Below are 18,369 nucleotides of genomic sequence, written 5' to 3'. Positions count from 1 at the left end.
TTTTGCCTGCACCTCGAAAGGGTTCTGAGAACTCCCGAAGAAGGACTGGCAGAAAGGAGAGATGAAGCTGGAGACTCGGCAGCAGCTGGTAAAAACCTGTCATAACTCGTCCCAGCGAAAAAATTTCCCCCTCAACCACCCAACCGCGGCCCCCATGGAAAAACTCTGTTCCCCGTGGGCGGGATCACGGATCTTCCCTTCCCGAGTTTCTCGCCTGCCGCATTCCTGCCCTCCGGCGCGTCGGCGTGCGCTGACGTCACGACGCCGCGCGCGCGCAGTCCCGCCCCTGCAGAGCTCGGCGCTGGGACGGAGCCCAGGGTGTTCGCAGACCCGGAATGTGAAGCCTCGGCGCGGCTGGCCCCGTTTCTCTGGCGAGCTCTCCCCCCCGGGCCTGCGCCCGCCGCCCGCAGCTCAGCCGGGAGGAGTCAGGGCGGCCGCGCCCTTCTGCCGTGTGCCCGCGTGGCCGCCGCCGCCGCCGCCGCCCCTCGGATTCCTCCGGGGCCGCTGAGGAGTTCGCTACGGAGGGAGGCGGGGGCCTTCGGGAGGAGGAGGCGGAGGAGGCGGAGGAGGCGGAGGGAAGGAAGATGGCGGCCGTGGAGCTCGAGTGGATCCCAGAGACTCTGTATAACACCGCCATCTCCGCTGTGGTGGACAACTACATCCGCTCCCGCCGCGACATCCGCTCCTTGCCCGAGAACATACAGTTCGACGTGTACTACAAGGTACGGGCCGTGGGCTACGGGTCGTGGGCCTGCTCTTCCCGCCGCAGCCCCCGGGGCCGCACCCCCTTCCACGTCCGCGAACCCCCGCGTTTAACCCCTCACCCCTCGTAGTGGGATCGGCGCCCCGAGACCTCTGGGGCGGTGGCCGGGCTGTCCGGTGTAGAAACGCTCCATCTGCTAGCTTCGTGTTTCAAGCTCTCGGGCCTTGATGGATGGATACCTCTTCGCAGTGAGACTCTTCCCCCCCTGCTTTTGGTGTTCCCTCGTACCTCGGGGCCCCTCTGGGTAGGCCTCTCGCGTGGACTTCCTCTATTGCGCCCTTGTCCCACTCAGTCCTTGCCTTCCAGCCTGTGACTTCGGGAATATTTTCTGCCCTCTCTTCCCCAGTTAAGTGTCAGCATCACCTGGACTTCTTTTTTTGTTTTTGTTTTTTGCTTTTCCCCCTCCTTTTTGCCTTCTCCTCTCTCCTGCCTCCTTCGCAAGTATTTTTCTTTTCTTGCTTCGTGTTACCTTTCTCGTCGGTCATTGCGAGGAAGTTGAGGAATTATTGGAAGTAGTGGTGTGCCTTATTCGCATATCCTTTGAAGCTGTGGTTTTTGTTTGTATTGATCCTTGCGATTGGATAGGCGGTTTTATTAATACGGGAATGGTGATAAACTACCTGAAAGGAAGAAAGTCTTTCTTAAAAAAAAAAAAAACACTTTAGAATGTAAATCATGTTCATGTAGTTGAAAGTTGCAATCTTGCAGCATTCCTGAATTGCTCCCCCTCAAAAATCTGAACAAAAAGTCTCCAAGTTCAGTCTCCAAGGAGGTTCAAGGGTAAGTGTCTTTAGACGTGGACAGTCTTGCAGTGTTTAGAGAGGGAGGAGAACTTTATGGACTCGGAGCCTCCCTTTTCCTCTCCCCCCACATTTGAATGTGAACAGTGGCCTTATTATTCAGTCCTCCTTGCCTTGAATCGGCGTGGATATCTCCTCTTCTCCAGTAGCCACCCATGCAGAATTTGACCAGAAGTAAAAGTATGATTTATTTTTTAGATCTAAACACTTCCTCTTGATTTGTAAGTTGGCTGGAACATTGTAAACTAAGATTTAACAGATGTGTATGTTCTTACATGTATATGGTGTTTTATGGCAGTTGTTTCATTGGGAAGATTGCCCGCTTTCTCCACCCCGGAATATTTTTCAGAAAGCTGCTGACTTGCTACATTCTGTCTACTAAATCCAGCTGCTTTACACCAGTTTAACAATTTTTACCCCCTAGATATTTGGAGAATATTCATTTTGGTCATTTATATTATTATTTGGGGGGGGGGTTGGTTAAAGAAAAATCTCCCTTTATTCCAGATCCCTTTGATACATTGATTTACTTTTGTGTGTGTCTAAGGAAGTTTTGTGTATTTAAAATGTAGTCCTCCGTGAGTTCTTTCTCAGCCTTGGAAACGGCAACTTTGTGTATGTGGTAACTGTATCCATTTTATTAAATCGTATATTGTAACATTTTACACTTTTTAGAGAAAATCATTGGAAATTTAATCAAAGTACTTTCAGTGGTTGAATTTCCTCAAAGTACCTGGATTTCTTCTAGTAACTTTCATTTCTAACGGAAGCTTTTCATTTGAGGCTTATTAATAGTGATTGAACAGATGGTGCTTTTTGCCACATTTTGTGTTTCACATAGTCCACAAAGTTTTAATATGGCGTCTTTTGGGTACACATTTTATTCCTTAATGGTTGTCTGCCTGTTGGGAATGTGGCCCTGTGCTAAAGTAAAGGATGGTATTTAACATATGCCTGAAACTGTAAGTGCTCTTAAGCCTCACAACTAAACTGTAAATTAGGGTATTAACCTGTTTTATAGGTGAGAAAGTGAAGTAATTTAATCAAGGTCTCATACCCAATATTCCTGTTTACCTTGCTTTCTGTTTCCAGTTTTCTCCAGTTTCCAATTTTCTTCAGTTTATAGTTTCCAAGGAGAAACCCATAATCAGATCCCTCCAGTTGCCCCAACTTCCATCAGTAGGCATAGTCACAGACAAAATTACAGTATTTGTGCGTCAAAAATTCCCCCATCCCAATTCACCGTAGTTCACTGTCACTCTGTTAATTTTTGTCAGTAGCTTCAGGTGCAGCTTTAGGAAATGTGGTTATGGAATAAATAGGAGATGAAGAAGCAGGTGTGCTGACTGCTCCTAAGAAGGGAAGGGAGAGAGAGGGATTGATCTGTAGAAGGGTAAAATGTGAAAGTTGTTAAAAGTTTAAGGATGCTGCTGCTGCTGCTGCTGCTGCTAAGTCGCTTCAGTCGTGTCCGACTCTGGGCAACCCCATAGATGGCAGCCCACCAGGCGCCCCCGTCCCTGGGATTCTCCAGGCAAAAACACTGGAGTGGGTTGCCATTTCCTTCCCCAATGCATGAAAGTGAAAAGTGAAAGAGAAGTCGCTCAGTCGTGTCCGACTCTTAGCGACCCCATGGACTGCAGCCTACCAGGCTCCTCCGTCAATGGGATTTTCCAGGCAAGAGTACTGGAGTGGGATGCCATTGCCTTCTCCGAAAGTTTAAGGATGGAAGATGTTAAAATATACTTCTTGTCTGAATGACAGACACCAAAACAGAATGAGAGGTTGAATATACAAGTGAGGCAGGAAATAAATTATGGAGCAGAGACCCTGAATAGAGACATTAATTGAGTGAACTTTGCCCCTTCTTTCACCATCCATAAATTAAGGTACCAGTCTTACATTGGAGTTGGGGAAAAGACTACTGCTTCCTCTAAGATCAGATGGAAAGAGCTAAAGACATAACGTATAAACATAGGTAAGTTTTCGAAGAATGGTTGTAAGGAATTAGGATAAGATCACTTGCTGACAGTAAGGGACGGGAGTGGCGGCTTTTATGTAGAAAGACTAAACAGAAGTTGGAATGACTGCTAAAGTATATAGAAAGGGAGGCTCACTAAAAATATGGTTTTTAAAAAATTGACAGAAGATATAGATGGTTCAGTAAAGCGGCTGACTCAGAATGATGTTTCGCTAAGGGCATTCAACGATTTGGGAACAGAAGTAGATAAAGTGAATAGAAAGAATTGTGAAATTATATACCAAGTGAAAGCAAATAGAGTGAATGGCTGGGTTCCTCAAAGAATGAAGTTTGTGATCTTTTTATTGTAACTGCTGAATGGTCTGTTTTATATCCTGTTCCAGTGACAGGATTTGCCATAGAGTTAAATTTTGACCAGGTGAAGTGTTTCAGTAATGTGTTTTATTTTTTGTTTTCAGTCTTTAACTTAGTAATTTGGGGGGTTTAAAAATTATTATTGTACATCTCCTGCTGAAAACCATATGAATGAATTCCTGATTTAGTATTAGAATTGCATTTTTTCTTCTTTTTTTGTGTTTATTTCTATTCTTAGCTATCTTCATCCTCAACTAATACTATCTTTTAAAATTGGCTGGTAACAAATTGAAAAAAAATTTCTTGCAACATATTTGACAACCAAAGAGTTAATGTTTTTTCACATTAAAAAGTTCTTAGGATTAATAAATTGAAAACAGAAAATTCTCTGGTGATCCACTGGTTGGGATTCTGCACTTTCATAGTCAGGGACCCAGGTTTGATCCCTGGTTGGGGAATCTCCAAGCCCTATGATGTGACCAAAAATAAATAAATAAATAGCAAAAACTTTAGTGGGAGTGGGACATAAAAGAACATAAATAGGCAGCCATACCCTGAATATGGATGGAAAGGTAATATGTTATAAATATGTCAGCTCATATCAGTTTAAGCTTTGAATTTATTGCAAGTTGAATCAGAATCTCAGGATTTTACTAAGTATAGGAAACTTATTAAATATGATGCTTACATGGAGGAATTAATTACCTGAGAATAAATGAGCCAAGGAAAATTTTAAATGTACAACATTCAGGATAGTCAAGTTTATTCGAAGACCATGTATGTTTTAAAACAATATAGTATTGGCAAAAGAACAGCAAAGAGGGAAATTGATTTCTAGGACATAGTAGACAGTCTACATGGAAGTTAAAGCATATTGAAGAATTTGTTTATATACTAAAGTTACAGGGCAATGCTGTGTTTAAACAGATGGGAGGAAGTTGGTTATCTGCAGGGAGTGTTAGACCTCTACTTAACGCTTTACACCAAAATGAATTCCAAGCAAATTAAGGATTTAAATATGGCAAATGATATCTTAAAAGCACCAAAATAAATTACTGGGTCAGTATCTTACAGTGAGGAATGACTGAAGTTCTTCTTTAAAGAAATTATTTTTAAAGTAATTTACAAATTTAAAATGTGTCAAATGTTACAAAAATGAGTAATGTAGGGTGTGAAGTCCTCTGTTAATTCATCTTGCCAATGCTGTAATATACTGTCTGGGCATAGTGAAGGCTTCTCTAAGCTTGAAACCAAAACCCAGGATGAAAAAAAGAAATGGATTCTGTTGAGTACATTAAAAATTAGGGGGGAAATTGAAAGCACATTTTAAAAAAAGACTATGTAAATGACCAACCTAGATAGCATATTAAAAAGCAGAGTCATTACTTTGCCAACAAAGGTCCGTCTAGTCAAGGCTATGGTTTTTTAAGTAGTCGTGTATGGATTTGAGAATTGCACTATGAAGAAAGCTGAGGGCTGAAGAATTGAGGCTTTTGAACTGTGGTGTTGGAGAAGACTCTTGAGAGTCCGTTGGGCAGCAAGGAGATCCAACCAGTCCATCCTAAAGGAGATCAGTCATGAATATTCATTGAAAGGACTGATGCTGAAGGTGAAACTGCAATACTTTGACCACCTGATGCGAAGAACCGACTCATTTGAAAAGACCCTGATGCTGAGAAAGATTGAAGGCAGGAGGAGAAGGGGACAATAGAGGATGAGATGGTTGAATGGCATCACCGACTCAAAGGACGTGAGCTTGAGCAAGCTCCAGGAGTTGGTGATGGACAGGGAGGCCTGGCGTTTTGCAGTGTATGGAGTCGCAGAGTCAGACATGACTGAGCAACTGAACTGAACTGAATTGATGCAAATGACGTTTGTCAGGTAAGAGATGAATTTCCTAATACAGAAAGAGCTAATGTTCATCAGTATATAAAGTACAACCAACTGATTTCCAGAAGACCTGAAGAGCTAGCTCGAAGAACAGGAAAATATGAATGGCTAATAAACATCAAATGAAATGCAAATTAAAGTGCACTGTCAAGCCAAGTCAATCATGAAGAAGAAATAAAATCTGGAGAACTTACACCATCAAATATTGAGCTGTAACAGATAGTATAACATGCAGTTGCCATATAAATAGACAAATAGCCCAGTGGAGCAGTCCAGTCCAGTAACAGACCTGTAACATGTACCTGGTTTATGATAAAGGTGACATAGTGGTACAGTGGGGAAAGGAAGATCAAATAAATAGAGTTTGTTAGTTAGATATCCATGCAGAGGGAGAAAGATCATGGTCTTACTTTACATCATACACAGTTACCATTTTCGGTGGATTGCTGATCTAAACGTGGAAAACAGTTTTTTAGAAAAAAGTTTTCACTGTGTCAGCAAAAATAAATAGGATACAAAAAATGAGCTAAATGTAAAGGTAATTTGATATATTGGCCTATTTTAAGATTAAGAACATCTGTTTATTAAAAGATACCATTAAAAGAGTGAAAAGCAAAGCCACAGAGTGGGAGAAAATATTTGCAGCACATATTATCTCATAAAAGATTCATCCTGCATCTAAAGAACTAGAAATAAAGAAAAGAAGAAGAAAAAAAATTAAGAAATAGCTAATTTTTTTAAAATGAGAAAATAATTTCAGTAGTCATCCAAAAAGAGGACATTCAAAGGTCCAGTGAAACATTTTGGAAAGATGCTCAACCTCATTTTGTCTTCAGGGAAATCGCTGTTCTACTATACTCTCTTCAGAATGACTAAATGAAAAGTGTTGGTAAGGATGTGGAGCAATCAGAACTCTAATAAACTGTTAGTGGAAGTGTTAATTGATATGCCATTTTGGAAAACTCAGATTATCTACTATAAAGTGTGTGTGTGTGTGTATATACACCGTATAACCCAGTAATTCCTCCTCATGATTATACCAGTAATGTTCATAGCAGCACTATTCATAATAAAGAAAAAAATGGAAATTATCCCAATAGCCATCAATAGGAGAATTGTAAATTGTGAAACAGTCATGTATAAGAATATTTTACAGTGAAAATGAATGAATTGCAGTTGCAAAACCATATGGATATATCTCACAGGTGACATTAAGTGAAAGAAATCAGCAAAGGAGTATATGCCAGAGGCTCCCAAACTTTCTCCCTTCACGGCACCCTTAGGTCAAAAGAAATAGCTGACAGCTTTGTTAATTAAGTGGTTAGATATAGAAACTGATACTTATGTTTTAACAACACAAGAATCATTAAAAAATGAATAAACAAAAATCGAAAGTATTTTACTTCATTCTTAAATAGGCACGATTACTTACTACTGGAATGTGTGTGTGTGTGTCAGACACTATACAACTTCTCAGATCTTGAAATTGAATTGGACATTACCATCCTTATTTTCTGTTACATGAGTTTTGCATGTTACTTTTATCATAACCACTGAACATGCTGCTTCACAAAGATAAGATGTCATTGAAAGGAATATAGCAGTCTAGTATTTGGCGTGGTTTAATATAAATGCTGAATATTGTACCTTTCAAATTTAAGATATCTTGCAGTGCCCCAGGGCATTTTGGTGCAGTTTGGAAAATGTGGATATATAGTGTGTGATTCCATTTACATAACGTTCAAAAACAGGCTTAAAAAATTAAAGGCACTTTAAGTCTGGAGAGGTTCCCCTTGGAGGATAGTGACTGTGCAGGAGCACAAAGGGGGATGTCTGGGATTCTGATGATGCTCAGTTTTATTAATGTCATCTGCATGTTGTATATGGGTATGTTCACTTTGTGAAAACTTATTGAACTTTGCATTCTTTTTCTTTTTAAAATTATGTATTTTTTATTGAAGTATAGTTGATGTACAATATTATGTACGTTACAGATATACAATATAGTGATTCACAATTTTCAAAGGTTATACTCCACTTATATTATTGTAAAATATTGGCTGTGTTCCCTGTGTTGTACAATATATCTCTGTAGCTTATTTTATATGTAATAGTTTGTAATTCTTAGAGCTTTACATTTAAATATAAGTTGGGCACTCATCTGTGCATATGTCATACTTCAGTAAAAAGGTTTAAAAATTACCCTTCTTCTTCCCTTGCCAGATTATCATGGTTTAATGATTCAAATAACTCTTACCTTTTAATCTACAATACCATGAAATTTTCCTATAGGAATGCTTGTTGACTGTACAGGAAATTCTGTTCAGGAATGTTAAATACAGTATTGTTTATGATGGCAAAAATTGGAAACAACTGTTCGCTCATCAATCAGGAATGGAATATCATACTTCATTTAGAAAGAGTGACGATGCTGGATATATTGGTGTAAAGAGTACATGGGGAGAATAAAAGCTTGTCACAAAGTAGTATGAATAACATAATCATGTTTGTTTTTAAATGAGTGAATATATGTATACATTTGAATACGTGTTGGAAAAAAACCTAGAGGAACACAAAATTTCAGTAGTATTTATTCAAGGGAGAGAATTGTTGTTTTTAATTTTGTACATATATTCTCTCTATATTTTTATACTAGAATTTTTATGATTTGTTTTATAAAAGAAGTAAAATTGAATTTTTAAGAATAAGCTATCTGTCACATGAAGTTGTACTAAGAGGGGAATAACCTAAAAACTGATATTCTAAAATATTAGTGTGACTAAGAAGTCAGATGGCACAGTAGAGAATTTGCCTGCAATGCAGGAGACCTGGGTTCAATCCTTGGGTCTTCTGTTTTCAGAAGACCTGATGGCTCAGATGGTAAAGAATCTGCCTGCAATGTGGGAGACCCAGGTTCAAGCCCTGGGTCAGGAAGATCCCCTGGAGAGGGGAATGGCAACCCACTCCACTATTCTTGCCTTGAGAATTACATGGACAGAGGAGCCTGGTGGGCTACAGTTCGTGGGTTTGAAAAGAGTCGGACATGACTGAGTGACTAAACACTTTTACTTTCACATAAGAAGTAGGTCAAGGTGATTGGTTTAAGAGAAAAATAAGTCAACTAATTAAGTAGTTAATTGGCCACATTAATTCACTAGTTAGCCACATCCAGAAATGTGAGAGAAAGCTTACATGCTCACAACTAGGAATGAGAAAGTAAAAATAATCATGGATACAATGGAAGGGGGAAAAATAGTCTTTTAAGTTGTAGCATAACTTGCTTTAGATGTAGCATAGCTTGTATGCGTGCCTGCTAAGTTGCTTCAGTTGTGTCTGATTCTGTGCAACCCCGTGGACTGTAGCCCACCAGGATCCTCTGTCCATTGGATTCTCCAGGCAAGAATACTGGAGTGGGTTGCCATTTCCTCTTACAGAGGATCTTTCCGACTGAAATTTGTGTTTCTAGGAAAGTACAAATAACGAGAGAGAAGTTGATAGACTAAAACCATAAAAGAAGTTAAATTATGTTTTTCCCTTTGTCCATGTGCCTCCTCCTGCAGCAGACAAAACTCCCACCATTATTAAACTATCTTGGGTATAGTAAAAGAATAGTTGATACTATTGATACTTTTTTAAAGATTTATTTCTTATTTTTGTCTGTGCTGAGTCTTCATTGCTGCTTGTAGAACTTCTCTAGTTGCAGGGAATGGGGGCTCCTTAGTTGCAGGCAAAGAGCTTCTTGCTGCGGTGGATTCTGTTGTTGCAGAGCACAGGCTGTAGGGTGCTATGTCTGCATGTGAGCTAAGTCGCTTCAGGTGTGTCTGACTCTTGTGTGACCTGTGAACTGTAGTCTGTCAGGCTCCTCTGTCCATGGAATTCTCCAGGCAAGAATACTGGAATGGGTTGCCATGCCCTCCTTTGAGGGATCTTTCTGACCCAGGGGTCGAACTGAAGTATCTTGCATCTCCTTGTATTGGCATGCAGGTTACCACCGAGCCACCAGGGAAGCCCTGGTTTTCTTTTTTATAAGTTCCTTTCTATGTTTTCTAATTTTTTTAAAAAAAGTATCTATGCAATTCTGCTGGAATCAAAGGAAACAATATTTGTTTCTATTTTTTGGCTACATGGCACATGGGATCTCAGTTCCCTTAGTTCCAGGATCAGGGATTAAACCCTTGCCCTGCAGTGAAAGGGAGGAGTCTTAACCACTGAATCACCACACATGTTTGATTCAGTGGTTAAGACTCCTCCCTTTCACTGCAGGGCAAGGGTTTAATCCCTGATGTTTTAAAGTTGGCTGTCTAGAATACAGAAGGAAGTTTTTTGTTCTTAGGGTTTTTTCCCCTAATTAAAAAAAAAAATTGCAGTGTAGTTAATTTACAGTGTTTCAAGTGCAGGGAATGATGTCTCTATATATAGAGACAGAATGTTTTCTTATAGCCATGGACTGTAGCCCACCAGGCTGCTCTGTCCATGGGATTCTCCAGGCAAGAATACTGAAGTGGGTTGCCATTCCCCTCTCCAGTGGATCTTTCCGACCCAGGGGTCAAACCTGGGTCTCCCACATTGCAGGCAGATTCCTTACCATCCGAACCACCAAGGAAGCCCCTCTTAAAACCATACTGCCTTCTTTCTACTGCCTCATGGATACACTCCTAATTTTCACCAAGGTTGGCAGTGATGCTTTAAGAAGAGAAGTCAAGAAACTTCTTACCTACATATAGAGATCACTGATACCTATTTGGTTATGTTACTGATTATCATTGTTGGCTAGATTTTTTATCTAACGAGACTTTTGGGGCTTCCCTCATAGCTCAATTGGTAAAGAATCCACCCTCAATGCAGGAGACCCTGGTTTGATTCCTGGATCAGGAAGATCCACTGGAGAAGGGATATGCTACCTACTCCAGGATTCTTGGGTTTCCCTTGTGGCTCAGCTGGTAAAGAATCTGCCTGCAGTGCGGGAGACCTGGGTCCAACCCCTGGGTTGGGAAGATCCCCTGGAGAAGGGAAAGGCTACTCACTCCAGTATTCTGGCCTGGAGAATTCCATGGACTGTATATTCCATGGGGTCCCAAAGAGTTGGACACGACTGAGTGACCTTCACTTTCAGCTTTTGTTTTGACTTTCCATTTGTATCATGATAGCATCTTCCACCATTAACACAATCATGTAATCTTGAAAATGTTCCATTGACCCCCCAAATGAGAGAATTAGAGAATCTGGGTTCTAGACATAAGTTCATTCTTACAGTGATTGGGGAGAAAACTCTTTAATTTCTCTTTTAATGGATGGTGAATCTAGTATCATATATGTGGACAGTGTATTTAAAGTTAGGAAAGGGTTGTGTTCCCATTTGAGAGTTAACTATTTCTTGTACTTTAAATAATGTGAATATGTCTACTCAGCTTACTTATCAGTAAACAAAGCACTTTGCCCTGCAAGATGCAAATAATCATATGTTGGTCAGTTGTTGTTGTTGTTTTTGAGTATAATGGAACCAATGAATGTGGAGCAGCTGAGAAATTAAAATGTTATAAAAAGCAATAATGGATTTGTTTACTTGGCCGCATCAGGTCTTAGTTGCAGCACATGGGATTTTCGTTGCATCCTGTGGAATCTTTCGTCGAGCTGCACAGACTCAGTGGCTGTAGCTCGTGGACTTAGTTGCTCTGAGGCATGTGGGATCTTAGTTACCTGACTGGGAATCGAACCCACTTCACCTGTATTATAAGGTGGATTCTTAACCCCTGGACCACCAGGGAAGTCCCAAAAGAAGTAAGAAATTTAAATGTTGGTTTACCTCCAGAAGAAAGCATTTCTTTTTTAATTAAATGTGCATTATAGTAAAATACTTCTACAGTACTTGCTTTAATCCATGAATGTATAATCTGAGATCACAGTGCACTCAAACAACAGGACATTGCATGTAACATACAGTGTAATATGAAAATAGAATAAAGAAATTTATATTCCAAAGTGAATTTATTTAGAACTACATTTCAAGTGAACTTTGAGATTAGAGAACAAGAATAAATGTATCTTACGTGTGTTAAACAAAACAAAATATTGCTACTTTTATTTATCTTAGCAGTAAAGGCTACACTTGTTTAGAAGTAATGGATGCATTATTTTTAGAAAACATTTTATGACTGAAAAATTAAGCACAAAAGTAGATGGAATAGAATAATGGATCTCCACGTGTCCATTGCTGAGCTTCAACAGTTACTAATTCTTGGCTAGTCTTAGTGTTGAATCTGTTTTCTACAATCCCTTTTCATTTAGTATTTGGAAGTACATCATTTAATTTCATCTGTAAATATCTTAGTAGTCATCATACTATTATAACACCAAAGGAAATTAACAGTAATTCTTTATTAAATTGCCAGTCGTTCAAATTTTCAGTTTTTAAATGTCAAATATGTGTATAGTTTTACAGTTTGTTTATTTGGATCAGAATCTGGATAAGATCTGTACCTTGGCTATTGACTGATATATCTATCTAAAGGCTCTGTTGGTCTGTAGATTCCCTATCCATCTGTTTTCTTATCTTTGCAACTTATTTGTTGAAGAGACAGGATCCTTTTTCCTATAGACTCTACAGAGTTTCCTTTGGTTGCAAGATTCCAGTGATAGACCTTTAAAACATTTTCATCATCCCTTGTAGGTGTTTCAGCCTTTTTCCTTGTGAATACTTCATAGGTTTCACTGGTTTCAGACCAGTTTTAAAGCCAAGCTCAGGATTTGGGGGCTGTAGATTATCTAGGTAGTATGAATTTGGACTGCATACTTAAATGTCCTAGGCTGGAGGTTTTAGTTTTTCATAGCAGACTTTGCCAAGGCTGTGGGAGATGTTCTAGACTTTTATTCCTGGATTTAGTGAATCAGTTCAGTGTCAGATTCCTTTGCTTAAAAGGATCTGCTGCCTTTAATTCTTCCTATCTGTCTGGTCATTGCACTCTGGTCCACAACCACTTGGAGCTGTAAAACTATTGTTTTTCTTTTCAGCTGTTTTTGAGTTTATGTCTCATTAATTTGGGGCAGCTATGAAGTTTCTGCTCTTAATTGCAAACTCGGCTATTTATCCCCAGGTTGTTTTGTGCTATTTTATCCAGCATTACTCTGTTTGGAGAGGGGCTGCAAAGCTTTTATCTGTTTGTTGGTGCTGTCTGCCATATTGCCAGAAGCTTGACTCCCATTCCTTTTCAAACCTCTGCCAAACTGCTTTCTTGATTGGTCTGGGTATTTTATTTGTGTTCCTAAAACACTGCCTGTCTTGGTTGTATAATCTGAACATCATTTATTTTCCTGCCTTGACAGCCTCTGAATTTTTTGAAATCACAGTTTTGGTTTTTTTTTTAATTTTTAAATTTTTGGCCACGCCACGTGATGCGTGGGGTGTGGGAACTAAGACATGTGGGATCTTAGTTCCCCAGTTAGGGATCGAGCTCACAGTTCCCGCACCCCCTGCAGTGGAAGTGCAGAGTCTTAAACTGGACCACCAGGGAAGTCCCTGAAATCACAGAACAGTTCTCACTGTCTTTGTATTCCAGTGGTGATCATAGTCACCACTATATTCTCCAAACTTAGGACAATCTGCCTTACACAAATGTTCGTGATATTTATTAAGTTAATTTTAAAAAGTAAGTAGAATGTTCCTAGCTATAATAATCTTGATTTTGATATGAAAATTACAAAGGTTAAACAGATTCAGAAAGCTGAGAGTTTAACACAATGAATACACCAGGTACTTGGTAAAAGATCAGATGTCAAATTAGGGAACACCTATTTTTGTCTTTAAATTTAAACAGCTGTTACAATTTGTTCTTGATTTCTACATTCAGATACTAGAACCTTATGTTCTTCACTGTAGTTTATTAAGTTTGCTTTCAGATTTGTTCTCAGTTTATTGTATGGGCATGGTGTGTCAGCACAGTAGAGGACTGAACAGGGGCGCCTAGGAGATGTCTCTTTAAGATGCTTACAGTCTGATTGAGGAGGCAGTAAATAACTGTGTCAAATCTGGGTTTTTCCCTTAATGTCAGATTCATCAGGTGAATTTGGGAAATTTCAATAAGTAATTATAGAATAGCAGTATTGAATACTTGATTCTCTAATTGATAAGCTCCAGAGGTAGAGAGTATGTTTTTTAAATTTTGTTTGTTTGTTTCCTCTAAGGTTCTTAGTTCTACCCAGAGCAGATTGCTACCAGTTTGGATTTTGCATTCAGATAATACTGAATGTATGTCTATTCCTAGGCATTGTGTTGGGCATTGAGAATATAGTGGTGAAAGTGGTCAGAGTGTAGAGTGTAATGGAATGACATGTTTAACAAATTGTCACTTAAATGAATGTGTGCGTGCATGCCTTTGTGCACCTGTGGAAGAAAAATAAATGTTATGAGCAGGTATAACAGGGAACAGAACTTAGTTTGGGGAGTCAAGGGAAGGTCTCTGAAAAAGTGAGGTGTTAGCTGAGACCAGTAGGATGGTTACAAATTAACCAAATAAAGAATCATGGCATCAGTGTTTCATGTGCAGGCAGCAGGTTTGTGTACAAAATGTCAGGAGGTGGAATAGAACTAAAGGAAAGTTAGTGTGGCAGAAATGTGTAGGGGATCAGGGAGAAAGAATGGTGAAAGATGAGGTTTGAAAGCTAGTAGGAATTGGATGACTTTTAGAGACTGGTAGACCACATGAACAATTTTGGATTACGTACACTTTGAAGGTGCATGCTTTTAAACAGTAATGGCATGAAATGATTCACTTTTTCAAAAGTTCATTCTGCTTGCTATGTGAACGTTGATTAGAGGAGAACAAGAATGGTAATGGAAAGACTCAGTTCAGTTCAGTCGCTCAGCTGTGTCTCTTTGCAGCCCCACGGACTGCAGCACGCCAGGCTTCCCAGTTCACCAATCCCAGAGCTTACTCAAACTCGTGTCCATTGAGTTGGAGATGCCATCCAAACATTTCATCCTCTGTCGTCCCCTTCTGCCTTCAGTCTTTCCCAGCATCGGGGCCTTTTCCAGTGAGTCAGTTCACATCAGGTGGCCAAAGTATTGGAGCTTCAGCTTCAGCACCAGTCCTTCCAGTGAATATTCAGGACTGATTTCCTTTAGGATTGACTGGTTTGATGGAAAGACTAGTTTTATGAAACATTTGCAGTAATCCAGTAAAAGATGTGAAGTATAAATCCTGTACCATAGATGCTTAGGGATTATTGGACTGTTGCATCCTGCCTTCTCTGTCATTTTCCTTCCTCTTGGTGCTTCCACCATAAGCGCAATATCAGCAGTTCTTCGGAAAGAGAGGGGAAACTGTTCCAGACATGAGTGAGATACATGAGTTCCATAAAGTATGTGTGGGTGGGTGTGTTTGTGACTTCGTAGTTATTCTTAGACCATAGTTTTGGGCTGTTTCTTTTATGTCTTTTTCTAAACCTTTCTGAAGTTTTTGTTGTTGGTAATTAGCCTAGATTATTTTGTTTGCTAATTTGATATTAATGCTAAACTGTTCACTCAACCTGGTAATTTTGGATTGGCTGAGAAAGCAGGTATGTCAGTTCAGAATGTCTTAGGCTAAGGAAGGCTTTCGTCTGCATCTTTATCTTGCAAAGAGTTCTCTGGGTTTGAGGCTGTCTTGCATTACCCTTGCAATAGCTGCCTTCAGTTTTTATAGAAAAAATGTTTAGTGTCTGAAAGCCCTTGCTTCTGAAACATCACCACGAGTTTCACCCCTTTATGTAGTCAAGATATTAAATCCAACACAAGTATGTTCCTAATATTATACTTTTGTTATATTTTTAATTTTTGTTTACAGTATTTTATACTCATGGACATTTTCGGTATTTATGAAATCACATATCTCTTCTTCCTTTATGATTTTGCCTGTAGTATATAATGCTTTTAGAAGGGCAGTGTTACAAGGTAACTTTTAACATGGATGTTACTTTATTGTTTAATATTAATATTTAGAACTTTGATAAGACTGGGATTTATTTTTGTTCTATTGGGAAGTACCTTACTTTGTTTCTTCATTTTTATGCATTCTTTATTTACTAATTTTTTTCTTTTAATGATTTTAAAATGCTCCCTTTATCAAATGTTAAGTTTTTATGTATACTAAGATCTGCTTTTGAACTCTGCAGTTTGTTCCATTGATTGGTCTGTCTTCATACTTGTACAGTATTGTTTTAGTTGTATTTTTATTGTCTGTTTTCGTATCTGTTGGGAGATAGTTTACATACTTCTAAAAAATAAGCTTGTTCTTTCTTCTTTTCTTTTCTTTTCTTTTTTTTCCCACGTCAGACAGGTAATGTGCCGATGTCATAACAAGGTTTAGAGGAAGGCACATGTCACGCAGCAGCGTGAACACCCAATCATCATGCTCGTGAACTGCAAAAGGATCTCTTATTTTCTTTAAGATATCAATAGCTAAAAGTAGTTGCTAGTCCTTTAATAACCTCCTTACTCAGTGGGTGCAGAATTTAATATTAAAACACATTATATAATAATGAACTAAAATAAGTCAAATTTTAAAATATCTGATGTAAGAATCATTATCAAAGAACCTCGAGCCTCAGTTTTCGTTCTTCTAAGCTCTACTCTGTACGATACATGAATCTAAGAAGGAATTAATCTTCTATTATTTCTATAAAAATGTTTTAAATTGCTTGTTTTATACTCTTTCTTACTTCCTGATATAATACCTTTGAAAAGTATTACAGTGTAAGTTATGAAGAACATGGATTTAAGGACAGACTGTCTGGAGATTGTCATCCTGCTTCTTCTTAATTGTATGATTTTGAGCAAATTATTTAACTTTATATGCCTCAGTTTCCTTATCTGTGGAAGGACAGAATGAGTTGCTTATGAAAAGTGTTTAGAACAGTACCTGGCACAGTAAATGCTGTTTATTTTGGATTGGTATTCAGAAGTCCTGTTCATATAATGTATAAATTTGCATTTTGGGGGAGAAGCCTGATAAGGTGTTTTGTTTTTTTTTTAACTGAAGTATAGCTCCTGTGCATGAAAAGATGATTGGATCATTTGAAACAGTTAAATCACTATTCTTTACCCCAGATTTAAATGTGGACCCATTTGTAGCTAGAAAAAGTGAACTGCTGAGAGATTTTAAAAAAAAGCTTGTGTTTATTAATACGCATACTTTTAATATATTTAAAATGGTAACTAAGCTTACGGCTTTCCTTCAAACCCCATTTGTTAGGAAATTTTCAATATTAAAGGGATTATTATGTGTTATAGAACATATAGTTTAATTGTTTTTATTTGGCTAGTGAATACAGGTAAAAAAGTGGTATAACTTTCATTTCTTATATTTTACAAAAGAAATTCTAAGTATTAAGTTTACTAGTAGGTTATTTTGATAAGAAACTAAGGTTTTTTGGTCCTAAACTCTTTTTGAAGTATGTATGTGTATGTATTTTGTTAACTGCATTTATTTTTCTGTCCCAAATCAGAAATTTATAATACTGGTAAGTTCCAAAATAGGGGTTTGATTATAAATTCTCAGCTTTATTTTTCCTGAGTTTTTCCTTTGTTGGTTAATAGTGAAGATGTATGTGATGGTAGTGAATTTTATCATATGCATTCCCAGAAGCTCTTTTTATTATTTATTTTTACCACAGAAAACGTAATCATCTCCAAAAATAGCAAACCTTTCCTTATGAAGGTTTATGGTTCATATGCGTATCCAACCACTGTGTGAAGATAACATTTCTGCCTCCCCTTCCTGAGCATGTGGTAGGTAGTTCTTACCCTCTCTCCCCCCAGCAGTCATCATGGATGATTCACAGAAGTCTTCTGGGCGGTGGGGGGGGTGGGGGGGGTGATGTGTGTGCTGTGATGAGTCTTGGTTGTTTCCCATGGCCTTCTCCTGGGAATCATGGGCTCTGGAGCATGCAGGCTCAGCAGTCGTGCTGTGGGCTTAGTTGCCCTGCGGCATGTGGGATCTTGGTTCCCTGACGAGGGTTCGAACCTCATCCCGAGCATTGGAAGGATTCCAGCCACTGGACCACCAGGGAAGTCCCTGCAAAGTGGTCATTGTTGCGTGGTAGTCCTATATCTACCTAATATGACCTGGCCCCCATCATGACTAGTCTTCCCTAGTGGCTCAGACAGTAAAGAGTCTGCCTGCAAGGCGGGAGACCAGGGTTTGGTCCCTGGGTCAGAAAAATCCCCTGGAGAAGGGAATGGCAACCCACTCCAGTATTCTTGCCTGGAAATTCCCATGGATGGGGGAGGCTGGCGGGCCCCAATCTATGGAGTTGCAAAGAGTCAGACACGACTGAGCGACTGACACACACACACCCCCCCATACATCCCCCCGCCAACACACACACACTCCACCCCCATCATGACTAGTGATTTATCCCCGAGTTTGCTGGTTGAGTTTGTAGTATGTTTTCCCTGTGCAAAATTAACTAGCCTATTTGGCAAATGAATTCAAGGAGCATGTCCTCTTTCTGAAACACATGTTTTTGTCAAATGAGCTAAGTGTTAAGTGCTTATAATGTAAAAAGTGAGTTGATAGAGCAAAATCTCTGCCTTCCATAAAGCACTGTAT

The 18,369-nt window shown here is 39.2% G+C and overlaps 1 protein-coding gene and 1 non-coding gene across 2 annotated transcripts in view; one reads left to right on the top strand and one right to left on the bottom strand.

Moving 5' to 3' along the window:
• The first annotated feature begins 285 nt into the window (after positions 1-285).
• APPBP2 (amyloid beta precursor protein binding protein 2) overlaps positions 286-18,369 on the top strand; it is a 62,651-nt gene continuing 44,567 nt past the window's right edge. The window contains exon 1 of the mRNA XM_065908988.1: positions 286-722. Within this exon, the coding sequence (XP_065765060.1) occupies positions 585-722 (138 nt within the window). The 5' untranslated portion in view covers positions 286-584. The remainder of the gene's footprint in view (positions 723-18,369) is intronic.
• LOC136150470 (small nucleolar RNA U13) lies at positions 16,086-16,190 on the bottom strand. The gene has a single exon (XR_010659889.1). It is a non-coding gene; the product is annotated as a small nucleolar RNA U13 (small nucleolar RNA).

This window comes from Muntiacus reevesi, chromosome 18 (genome assembly GCF_963930625.1).
Source record: "Muntiacus reevesi chromosome 18, mMunRee1.1, whole genome shotgun sequence".
Classification (NCBI taxonomy): domain Eukaryota; kingdom Metazoa; phylum Chordata; class Mammalia; order Artiodactyla; family Cervidae; genus Muntiacus; species Muntiacus reevesi.
This window is presented reverse-complemented; position numbering and strand designations above follow the sequence as displayed.